The sequence below is a fragment of the Gastrolobium bilobum genome, unplaced genomic scaffold (assembly GCF_033153095.1).
Source record: "Gastrolobium bilobum isolate Gb01-03AN ecotype WA unplaced genomic scaffold, APGP_CSIRO_Gbil_v1 utg871, whole genome shotgun sequence".
In the NCBI taxonomy this organism is placed as follows: Eukaryota; Viridiplantae; Streptophyta; class Magnoliopsida; order Fabales; family Fabaceae; genus Gastrolobium; species Gastrolobium bilobum.
Window position 1 is genome coordinate 79,035 of NW_026896267.1, and position 13,388 is coordinate 92,422.

General features: G+C 35.6%; 1 protein-coding gene across 1 annotated transcript; it reads right to left on the reverse strand.

The window, feature by feature from the left end:
• Positions 1 to 9,032: 9,032 nt before the first annotated feature.
• LOC133298524 (protein LIGHT-DEPENDENT SHORT HYPOCOTYLS 4-like) lies at positions 9,033 to 9,656 on the reverse strand. The gene has a single exon (XM_061497825.1). The coding sequence runs from the start codon at positions 9,654 to 9,656 to the stop codon at positions 9,033 to 9,035; it is 624 nt and encodes a 207-aa protein (XP_061353809.1).
• Positions 9,657 to 13,388: the final 3,732 nt, after the last annotated feature.

The following is a 13,388-nucleotide window of genomic DNA, read 5'->3' on the forward strand; positions in this document are numbered from 1 at the left end:
TATCCGGATATCTCACGACAGAATGCAATTTCTGCATTTTCGTGAAGATATCCTTCAAGTTTCCCTTTTTACCGATTTTAAACACCTAATCATGCATTTCTAGATGTGTTAAGCCTCTCCCAACAACAAGTTATCATCTTTTAACCTCAACATGCATCAAGCTTTCACTTTTAAGCATTAAACTCATGATTAAAGGTTGGTATACATACCAAAGGCCAAAACAGAAGAAGAGGCCGCTCTTTGGAGCTCACAATCAGCCCCTCAAGACTGACTCAACAAGGTGCACGGAAATGGATCAACAAGCTTGGACCTTTCAACACAAAGGAAGCTTCTTGGACCTCACAATGCCAAAACAAAGGCTTCCACACACAACCAACCCAAGTCAGCCTCAAAACCTCACACACAACAGCTCTCTCAACTCATAAAAGACCAGCAATAGAGTCCCAAGGCTAGCTCTCACCCTCACCAAGTGTATCCCAAGTGAAAGTGTGAAGAAAATCAAGAAAGGAAGTGTCTTGGACCCAAAATGGAGGAGAAACCCCACAAGTCAGCCAAGCTGATCAGCCACCCTCACACACTCACGTAGAGAAATTGTTTTCTAGGGTTTTGTGCCCTTACAAAGGGTATTTATAGCCCAAGCCACTTAAACACACAATATTAACTTTAATTGCTACGCTTAGCATTTTAATCCCAAACTTTGGATTCTGAAACTACATAATTTTCTAAGATTTATCATATTTTTCTTATAATTTTCTGAGCACTTTTCCGGTACGCGCTTTCCCAAGCCAGTACCGGTTTTCAGCACCAGTTCTCATTATCTGAACTTGAAACTCGTTTTACAAGTCCTACATATTAATCTAGTAATTATCATGCACTTACATTAATTTTCCGGGATACTTTTTCGGCACGCATTTATACTGACTAGCAGAACCGGTATCTGCACTTTTCTTCCGAAAAGCGACTTTCAGCATTCTTAATCACTTATTACGATTATTAAGCCTCATAAATAATTATTAGGGTCAATTATGAAATCATTTCCTAATTTTGCATAATTAATTAATTAAATACCTTAAATAACGGTGCAGGTTCTTACAGTGTGGGTAATAGAAGTATTCCTGCACCTCTCTGGCCAGTAGAATAGTTATAACACACATGACATGATTATCTGCTGCATTGCACTGGTTTTGGAACTGATATTGAATTACTGCTTTTAGAACTTATATTGCACATTTAAGTGAGCTTGGGGTGGAAGATCCTCGAGGACCCCTTGTCTTACTGAGATTTCTGTTTAGAGATCTCACCCCACGTTTAGGGCACATATTTCAGGTTCAGGTAATGCGGGGGATGAGACCTCTAGCGGAAGGAGGCCGGAGCTTAGTTGATATTTCTGCTTTTATGATGATATGCTTGGATGCTGATCTGTCTTGCATTTATTATCGTGTTTTTGGATTTGGACTGCTGTTGGGCTTTGTTGCCTTATTTGGTGAGCATGGGAATTGTCCATGCCAAATTGACTTGACTTTATGCTTTTAGATTCGAGTTGTATAATTGTATCAGGATTATGTCCGGTTTATGTAACACCCCATATATATCCGGTAATGTTATCATACTATCGTATTAAGCAGCGCTTAATTAAAAATGCGGAATATCTTTTTCTTTTCAATTATGATCTCATTATCATTACCAACTTGCTTATTAATCAATTAATAAAACATCGCCTGTATGTAATTGCAATAAAACAGCTAACTGAAATACCTCATAATCATAGATAATAAAAGTGTGGCTCTAGTCACGGAACTACAACAATGTAGACCGAACCATCTAACAGTTTATACAACTCCAAATCAAAAGCACTAACATAAAGTGTCATGGACAACCCCCATTCTCACTCAAATAAGGCAACACGCCCAACATTAGTCTCAACAACAACATAAACATAAATAACGGAAAACATAAACAGCATCCATAACCAGTCATGGCAGCAAACAACATAATATCATCAACTAAGCTCTGGCCTCCTGCCGCCAGAGGCATTAGTCACCAAACTACCGGAACCTGAAATAAGCATTCCCCAAACGTGGGGTGAGATCTCTAAACAAGAAATCTCAGTAAGACAAGGGGTCCTCAAGGATCTTCCACCCCAAGCTCACTTACATGTGCAATATAAGTTTAAAAGCAGATATCATCATCAGTTCTAAAATAGTGCAATGCAGCAGATAATCATGTCATGTGTGTCAATTCTATTCTACTAGCCAGAGAAATGCAGGATTTACATACGCTAAATACCCACACTAGTGCAAGACGCTACTTGCATTCACCCCGGATGACCATATCGTATGACGCTACATACTCAGGCTTACCGTCAAGATGAAACAACACATGCATATTAAAAGCTATTACACATAAAGCTCAACAACATTTCAAATATTCAAAGCATGTAACACAGCATACATACAACCATACCCCTATGGGACATGGTGGAACCACAACATGGCTAAACCGAGGACACGAAAGCTTACCTTGCAAGCTAACACCCAAGGCCAAGAGTCCACAGCTCAAAGTCCAAACACAGCAGATTCACAATCTGTTATGGACCAATACTATATCAATAATAATGCAACACAAGCATATAAATTAAAGACAACGCCTTTCCTTACGTTTTACGTCTTAAGGCTCTATACCAAGTCATAAGTCCTTAATCACAACGATTCTGACTTAGTTCATTAATTACAGAAGTTCAACTTCATCAATCTAGGGTCAACAAACCCCCAATAGCCTACTGTACACACAACACAACTACTGTTCTACGAAATTCCAGAATATCCGGATATTCCTCGGGACCATATCCGGATATCCAGAATCCCATATCCGGATATCTAATATCCGGATACTCAAAACCCATATTCGGATATCACATATCCGGATATTCCTCGGGCACATATCCAGATATTTCACGACAGAATGCAGAAAATGCATTTCGTGAAGATATCTTTCCAAGGTTCCATTTTTAACACTTAATTACGTTAAAGCATGCATCTTTATACTGATTAAGGTCCACACCCCAGTTGGTTACTTGATTAACCCATTAAACATGCAAAGATCACACCTTTAACCCATTAAAACACAAGCTTAAGGTAGGTACAACTCACCAAAGCTCAAAACAGAGGATCAATGGCTCATGGAGCTCACCACACTGCCTCTACAGGTTCTGGAAATAAGGTGTACGAAAATGCAACACAAAGGTTGGTCCTTTCTTCACAAAGAAGCTTCTTGAAGCTTCACAAGTCAAGAACAAGACTCCAACCACCCAAACAACCCAAAACAGCAGCTCCACCCACCAAGGTTAGCACCCTCAACTCAGAAAAATGCCACCAACACACTCCCAAAGACCACTCTCACTCACCACAAGTGTTTAGGAGAAGAATAAGTGAAGGAAATGGCCTCAAAGCTCAAGAAATGGTGAAGGCAAGTGAAGGAGACACCAAGTCAGCAAGGAGACACACACTCAGCAGCCACTCACGCACAAAAACTGAGGTCCTAGGGTTATGTGCCAATCATAAGGCTATATATAGCGGTTTAACCATTAATCACCCAGTATTAACTTTAATTGCTACGCTTAGCATTTTAATCCCAAACTTTGGAATCTGAAACTACACATTTTTCCAAGAATTATCATATTTTTCTTTTAATTTTCTGAGCACTTTTTCGGTACGCGCTTTTCCAAGCCAGTACCGGTTTCATACACTTACATTAATTTTCCGGGATACTTTTTCGGTACTCATTTATACCGACTACCAGAACCGGTATCTGCACTTTTCTTCTGAAAAGCGACTTTCAGCATTATTACTCACTTACTATAATTATTAAAGCCTCATAGTAATTATTAGGGTCAATTATGGAATCATTTTCTATTTTCTCATAATTTATTAATTAAATTCCTTAATTAACGATGCAGGTTCTTACAGTTTACGTGTTGTAGTTCCGTGACGTAGATACTCACTTATTATATATGAGGTTATTCAGTGTAGATAGCTGTCTTTTGCAATTTACACAGAGACAATGTTTTTGAAATGAATTAAATAATTCAACTTAGTAATGATAATGATGTCATAATTGAAAGTAAAAAGTTATTCCGTAATTTTTATTAAGCGTGGCTTAATACAATGACATGATAACAAACCGGGTATACATTGGGTGTTACACACCGACACTGACACGGGACACGAGATACGACACGACACTACTCCGACACGTTAATTCTAAAAAATGTTAAATTTCGACACGTTAGGACACGTTTTGATATTATATAATATTTTTAATTTATGTAATGTATATTATATTTAGTATTCAATAATTTAACAAAAAAATAAAGCTAAACTTAGAATTCCGATCAATTTTGCAAAGAAACATAATATATCCCAAATGTTTATATTAAACTCAATAAAATCGTGATCATAATCTAATGAATATAATAGTTGAGACTGAAAATGCAACGCAACGTAACCTTTGAACCTTTTTTGAGTCTTTGCAATGAGTATTGGAGTGTCGAAAAGTGTTAGAGTGTCGGCGAGTGTCGGGAAGTGTCAGACACGACACATTAGAATTTTTGAAGTGTCGGTACTTGATAGGGTCTAACTCATCGAGTCGGCCCATTTAACCTGCCTATTCTGACAATTTGAGCTGAACACTTTAATACGCCAACTCACAAAACCCATCTCATATTAAGACGAGTTAAAGTGGATCAACCAGCGGGTTAGGCTGGTCAACCTGCAGGTTAGTTTTCCTTTCTTTGTTGTTTTGTGTTAGCAAGTATAATGTTTCATTTATATTGCCAAGGTTTTGTGATAGCCAAGATTTTCATCTCAATCTTCCTCTAAAAAAGATGAAAAAAATACTTCATTTATGAAGGAGTTTATCCATGTATAGAGAAAAAGAGTTCTTAGAGTATCATATATTTAGGTTGGAATTGGAAAAAATAAACGAAAGTGTGAGATGAAATTAAATAACACCATAAAGCTCATAAAATAATATTTATTATTAAGGTTTTAATTTTTTATTTAAACATATTGATACACCAATTGTCATAAAACGAAATGCGTTGATGTTTTTAACTCATTCTAAAGGGTGGCCAACCTCTCACACCTCATTTTTGGTGGGTTGACGAGTCAGTATGGGTCAACTCATTTTGCCTACGGATGAATGCCAAAAATGTTCTCATTATATAACGTCAAAAATAATCTAAATAAATATACTCTATTATAAATAAAATATAAAAAATAACCTAATTAAAAATAAAATCATCAAATAACACAGAAATTTATATTTTATAATTCTAATGTATTGAATCCTAAGAAATTACTGAGTTGTAAAACAAAATTAAACAATTTAAAAAATTCCAAACTTTATAAGAAGGCCAGCAAAAGCAAAATACGATATCTTTTTCTGGACAAAGTAACATAATTAGATCTAATAAAAATAAATTGATTTGAAAAGAATTAAATTAAAATAACAAACAAATTAAGCTACATACATTATTTAATTATTACTTTGGAAGCTGTTGAAAAAGAGATAGGATCAAGTGTGCCTATGAAGAAATTAATGCAGCTAATACGAACTAAAGAAAAATATATCGTGACGGATCAACTCACCAAAATAAATAGTTACTAGATGAATATTTATAAATAGTTTTTATATCTAAACTTCATATTAGATTGCAAATAATTTTTGCTAGTCTTTTAGCACTAAAAAATAAATAAAAGCTACATACCCATAAATGTTTTCGTTAGTATCATGGCAAGTAATCGTATATTCAATAACTTCTGGCAAGTAATAACTTCAGACACAGTGAACTTCTATCCTTAATACGTTTCATGCCCAATATAATTTCATTTGGAGAATTATGAGAAATTACATTCTGGTCGTATTTAAAGTCATTAATTTACTTGTACCCACATAATAGCTAATTATGTCATGACTTTTAAGTAATTAATCAATCAAATTTATATTTGGCAAATTTTTTTTAACAAAATTTAACAAGTCAAAATCCTTCAGTTATACCAATCAAACGAATGCAATTGTTGCACCATAATATTTTCTATTCTTACACACACATGTATACATCACAAAGCCTAGCTATATATATATATATATGATCATAACCACACAAACATATATAAAAACTTTCTAATGTAATCTTATACTAGAATTGAGAAGCAAGCAAAGACTCCATCACTTTGTTTACATGATTTGCCACAGTAAACCCACTACAAAGAAAACTAATATAAAGACATTATTGCTTTAATAAATTTCTTGCACCTTTATCTTTTTTTAATCAACATGGAAACATCTCGACAAAAACATAGGGAATCTGTACGGATGACCAGCATTTAGTGCAAGTTGCGAACCGCTATTGAATAGTTCTGCCAAATTATGGAGCAGATCCTAGCTACTATTACAGAGGCAACTCTTTTCATCTTTTTTAACTTCCATTTTTTGTCTATACACTTTCAAAATATCATTATTCACTGAAATTTAATAAAAATACTAATAGACAAGGGAAATATATATATATATATAGATGAAAAAACTAACAATTTTATTTTTTGTCACCAACACATGAATGACATTTTAAAAACTGAATTTCTTGCTTTCTCTTTCATTTTCCTTCTTTTCTTTTACCATCTTTTTATTTTAAGTTTTAACCATTCTTCACCTCGTTCGGGTTTTATCATCTTGCATGCATACAAGTCTATATAAAAGTTTAAATTAGGGGAGGTACGGCGCCATATAAGGTCGTGGAAGACCATCAATCTCATTAAGAATTTAAGGTGGGATTATAAGCTCAAAATCGAATTTAAGCCATGAGTAATATGGACAGAAAATTCAACCAAATGTGACAATCCTCATTAGCATATATATCAAATTTCTAATGCTAACAAATTGTAATCTCTATATAACTTGATATAGCATACTTGGGTTCAATTAATAATGCATGTATGCCTCTAATCAGCATATGAATTAAAAAAAGAACATGTCACTGTCTTTCAACATATAATAAACTAATTAAACAAAGTAACTAAGCAAAAACAGAAGATTGTGTGTCACAAAATACAGTATCTTTTGTATTAACTAAAATGGTTTATAGAAGTCTTAAATTATCTGTACAAAGCACCGATATCTGGGCCAGACTCATTTGTTAGTGTTCACTGACTGTAGTCACCTATAAAATTTTTTATACCAATCCAGAGATAATACTCACTTAATTGGATGTGTATTTTGAACTACATTGATATATATACAAGATTAGTATACCAATCTCATCTCTGGATTCTCTTTATTGTTGATCATATATATAAATAGGATGTCAAACTTGAATCATCACAAAAAAATATATATGACTGTTAATATGAATATCATGAATAGAATATCACAAAGTCATTAATCACTGATTACCTACAAAGCTATTGAGAATATTTAATTTTTAAAAAATCACATAATTAAGTCTTTTTAATCTTAATATTCACATAAGATTTAGAATTAGCGTTCTAGACCTAGACAATGATCCCAAAATCTGTAGGAGAAATTGTCCTTATACATTGTCAATAAATTAAACTCTTTTATAAATAAAGGATTACGCCTCACCGGTAACTATTTCGAAACCCTAATTCTTGTTTATTAATGTGCATAGTAATCTGCTATTATCTGCAGTTGTCTCTTCCATAAACACTGCTGGTTCTATATGTAATATTAATCACAATCTACTTGGATCATAAAATTATTCACTTTTCCTATGTTAATTAATCAATCAAATTCCAAGTTTGTTATAAGAAAATGAACCAATAGCATCACTATATATATTAGGGGGTTTTGATAAATTGCCTACCGAGTGCAGTCTCTTCAGTTATTTATACTCCCGCTAAAACAGGAGAAGTTATCAGAAATTCAAGAGAGAAAGAGAGAGAAAGACTAGTTTGAGGTGCACAAACTCCAAAGAAATACTTATAGCTTATGATGCTACCAATGGCATGACAGTTTGAAACACTGTCCAGTCTCACTATCTACAGTTTATATATTTATGAATGAAAACAACATGAAAACTCTGAACTCAACGCTCGACACAGCAAATAAAGCTACCAGAATGGCCCCCTTCCTATCTGCAAAAGCCCAAACACAAAAACAAATGAAAAAATAAAATAAAATGTATAATATATGCTATAAACCAATGGATTATTAAATGATGTTTGAAAAACGTTATAAATAATTAAGGTAAGGAAAAACAAAAAACAAAAAACAAAATAAAAAAACACAAAGTGATCGCATTTTACCGCATCCAAAGAAGACATGGAACATGATCTGCAAATCCATTACTCATCATAAATGATCCACCTTCAAGTACATACATATTTATTACAACTTGGACGGTGTATAGGTCACACAACACAAAACCCTCTTCTTCACATACATTTTACTGCCACTACTGTTACTTAAAATTACTCTATCACTGCTACTTCTACCAGTAATACTGCAGTTTGTTTCCATTGCACATTTTTTTGAATCAGGTTCCACACACAGGGCAAATCTTATATTGCAGTAACCCCATGTCAATTCACAAATTCTGCATAACAACAAAATATATAGAATTAAAAAAGAATACACGTATATATGTTATTTAGGTTATGCTAATGCAATGCTATGCATAACAAGGCAATTAAACTGCTAGCATAGCCAAATCGAGAGAGAGTCTTTAAAACTCTACTAAGGGCAAAAGGGGAACCCCAGATTGCTAAGACTTCTCTACATTCGAGGATAAAAATAATGGTCAATTATATATAATCTTACCTTTCCTTATATTTTTGTAATGAAATTATTTTTCAGATTCGAACTTATAACCTTCAAGTCAAGTCAGGGGTGAAGGCTTATCCTCTCAAGTCTTTAAGACTATATTATATATACACACAAATAATATATAGTATATAAGTAGATAGAATTTTGGCTAATGTATAGAGCAGGTAGTTGTGGTTGTCACCTTACTACTAACTTGTTGCATTTGATGGTGGCAATGCAGGTGGTGGTGGTTGAGGTTGAGGAGGACGCTTGCGCTTCTTTTTCTCATAACTAATTCCTCTTGCTTTGGCTTGTGAATCACGAACTTCACGAAGGTAAAGCCTCACAGCCCGAGCACCAAAAGGGTTAGCCTCTGGTTTCCCTCCATTTTCTTCAAAAGCAGCTCTGAGGCGACCAATGAGTGCATCAAGGCTACCCCATGCTTGGCGTAAAGGACAAGGACATGGTGCAGGTGGGTTTGGGTGTCCAAAGAAGGGACAAAGTTGTGTGTGAACCTTGGTTTTCCCAAACTGGTCAAGGTACCTTAGGAACTCAAGAACATGAGCACCACTACAACGAGAGAGGGAAAGTGGGGGTCTATGGTTGCGAAGGTACTGGCCAAAAGTGTTCCAATCTCTGCGCTTTTGGTTCTCATAGCGGCTTGGAGTTGATGGTGGTGATGTTGATGTTGTTGTTGTTGATGATGATGATGAAGCTGAAGCTATGGTCATGGATGTTGTCAAATTGGAGCTGTTCCCTCCTATGTTTGTGATGGGGTTGATGCTTGTGTTGTCTTTGTTTGATGAGGATTCAAATTCTTGAAAAGAATTCATGATTACCACTGTTTCTGATCTACCTAGATTGGATCTTCTAAGGGTTTTTTTTTTTTTTTTTTTTTTCAAATTTTCTAACTTGAGGGTCTTAAAGAAAGTCCAGTTACTGGGATTGAGAAGGTGAAAGAGAAGGGAAATCAGAAAAGAAAGAGTTAACAAAAATAAAAAAAACCTTGATCTGATTTCAAGAGAGAGAGAGAGATGGGGTTTGAAGTTTGAAGGAAGATGGTAGAGTTGGAATAATGTTATAAGAGAGAGAGAGTGTGAGTGTGTGTGAAAGGGTAGGGTAAAAGAACAGTGGAGACTATATGCTGTTTTTCCTATGAGTGTTACTTCAATTCCTTTGGTTTTTGTTAACTCCTAGAATACTTTGAAAGTGTTTGTAACGTTAGGTGCTTTTTGTTAACCCTGTTTTTCTGAAAACATTTTTAGGAATTGGCAGATTTTATTTCCGGAAAAAGGGAAGCAACTGAGTTCCTATGACCCTATCACAATGCCAAAGCAAATGGAGAAAAGAGAGAAGGGTGTTATTGAGAAAGAAAGAAACTGTGTTTTGGCCTTTAGGGCTTTTGTGGAAATGAAAATAGGTTGATAGTGACAGTGAAAGATGACTGATGCAGACAACATAAAGCTTATGGGTAAAAAAAAAAAAAAAGGGAATAACATGATTTTGTTGCTTCTCTCTTTTCTGTTGATTGACAACACCTTTTTTGAAATGACCCCTTTGCCCTTTCCTGTCTGATATGACCAACTTTACTTCATTATCAACCAGAGTTGAAGCACACATGCACAGTAGGGTTTTGCAAACTAAACATCATGCTGTGGTTACTTTTTGAGAAGTGCTAATCCCCAGAGATCTATGTTGCAGATTATAATGATTTCAATACAATCATGAAATCATTGACTGCAAAGGCTTCAATTAAATTAACTACCTAATTGTAAAAGAAATCATTTTATGGGCAACTCTCAAAAATGTTAAAAAACAAAAATTACAGGTGATTCAAGAGAAGAGTTTTGGAGCAGGGAAGATCAAATTTTAAGTGATCCAACTCAATAAAAATGTGATAATTAATCAAGAGGAGAGAAAAGAGAGTAAATTTTTTTTTTTTTTATACAACTGTCAATCTCTCAATGAAAGGAGCACATGAGGACATGATCACTAAAATTTTTTCAGTGATTCAAGGCCTATTGTAACACCCCGTGTATACCCGGAATATTTACATTACATCGTATTAAGCGGTGCTTAATTAAAAATGCGGAATATTCTTTTTCTTTTCAATTATGACGTCATTATCAATTACCAACTTGATTACTTAATCAATTTCATAAAATATCGCCTGTATGTAAATTGCAATAAGACATCTACTGAAATACCTCAATATATAGATAAAGTGTGTATCTAAATCACGGCATTATATCAAGTAATTCGGACAATATCCTGATACATTATTACAACTCCAAAAGACTCAAGACATAATCAAGACATAATAGTACTATGTGTCATGGACAATCCCCATGCTCACCAAATGGACATAGTAAACAACAATCTCAACATAAAACTCCAAAATCATACTGAAGCTATAAGCATATAAACAACATGCAAATCCAGCATCCAATCATGGCAGCATAATATAACAGCAATCTAACTCAGCTCCAGCCTCCTGCCGCCTGAGGTCTCAACATTACTTGACCCTGAAATAAGCATTCCCCAAACGTGGGGTGAGATCTCTAAACTAGAAATCTCAGTAAGACAAGGGGTCCTCAAGGATCTTCCACTCCAAGCTCACTTACATGTGCAATATAAGTTCAAAAAGCATTTATATCATTGTCAGTTCCAAAACTATGTAGTGCAACAGATATCTATGGCATGTGTGTCTATCACTATCTACTGGCAAGAGAAATGTAGGAATACGTCTATTCCCTACATGTAGTACAAGGAACACCGCTTGCACCTCACCCACAGCCTCACCCTCTTGTATGTTCTACATACTCAGGCTTACCGTATAGGTGGAACACCTCCATGCATATCAACAAGGCACTAACATACAATAGCTCAACAACATTTCCAAAACATCAAAAGCATGTAACACAGCATGCATATAACCATACCCCCATGGGACATGGTGGAACCACAACATGGCTAAACCGAGGACACGAAAGCTTACCTCTAAGCTAGCTATCCAATGCCACAAGCTCAAAGTCCAATCACAGCAGATCACAATCTGATATGGACCAAATATAAATCAATAACATGTACCACATGCATACAAATTAAAGACAACGCCTTTTCGTTACGCTTTATGTCTTAAGGCTTCTCACCAAGCCATAAGCCCTTAATCACTTGATTCTGACTTGGTTTAATTAAAACAGAAGTTCAACCTCATCAATCTAGGGTCCACAAACCCCCAATAGCCTACTGTCCTCACAGCACAGCTACTGTTCTTCGAAATCCCAGAATATCCGGATATATGTCGGGGGCATATCCGGATATCTCCAAACCCATATCCGGATATCATATCCGGATATTTCGCGACAGAATGTAGTTTCTGCATTTCGCGAGATATCGCTCCCAAGGTTCCATTTTATTAAAACTGAAGTTGTAATTCTTTCCCAAAAATTCTGAGATTTTAATATGTTAAACTAGACATCACAAGCTTTCCAACGACATATCTTATGTCTCAATCGAAGTTGTATAGCTTTGGTTATGATTTTCGCAAAGTGACTGCTGCCAACTGAAATTCCAGCAACCAAGACGCGACTTTAAACTAACACTGAGTTCAAACCGCTTATCCAATGGCTACGAAATTTTACAGGGTTGTATCCCTATGTGTTAGCTTTGCATAGGTCCAAACGACACTTGATTTGGAGCTCTGTAGCTCAGGATATTGAATTTTTACCAAGACAGGTTCGTTGCTGTCCCGAAATCCGGATATGCATATCCGGATATGCATATCTGGATATGCATATCCGGATATTTCGCGACAGAATGCAGTTTTTTTGCATTTCGCGAAGATATCCAACGAAGGTGGTTCATTTCAAGCATACAGAAGCTTAAACATGCGATTTAAGGTGTGTTCAACATTACCCAACAGCAAGTTATCATCTTTAAGCCATAACATGCATCAAGCTTTCATTTTTAAGCATAAAAACTCAAGATCAAGGTTGGTACAACATACCCAAGCTTCAAACTCAGAACAAAGAGGCTCTTGGAGCTCACTTGACACTCCCAAGGTTCTGACTTTACCCAAGAACGAAAATGGCAACATAAGCTATGTCCTTTCTTCACAAAGAAGGCTTCTTGAAGCTTCACAAGCCAAGGACAAGTGCTCTCACCCAAAGGGACACCAACTGAGCCCCTCAACACCTCACCAACAACCTCTCCAACTCAGAAAGGAACACACACTTCCTTCACAAGGCTCACACACCCTCAACCAAGTGTTTAGATGGTGAAACAAAGAAGAAAAAGTGAAGACTTGGAGGTTTCTCATGCAAAGGTGACCAAGGAGAAGGGTGGCAGCAGCCAAGCTCTCAAAATGTCACGTAGGAGGCACCATTTCTGACCTAGAAATGTGTGTCATGGCCTTATATAGGCCCACTTAAGAATGAACGCGCAGTATTAACTTCAATTGCTAAGCTTAGCATTTTAATCCCAAACTTTGGATTCTTAACCTACTCAATTTTACAAGAATTATTATATTTTTCTTATAATTTTCTGAGCACCTTTTCGGTACG

Coding starts and splice junctions, on each gene's coding strand:
- LOC133298524 (XM_061497825.1), bottom strand. CDS start 9,656: ATGAATTCTTTTCAAGAATTTGAATCCTCATCAAACAAAGACAACACA.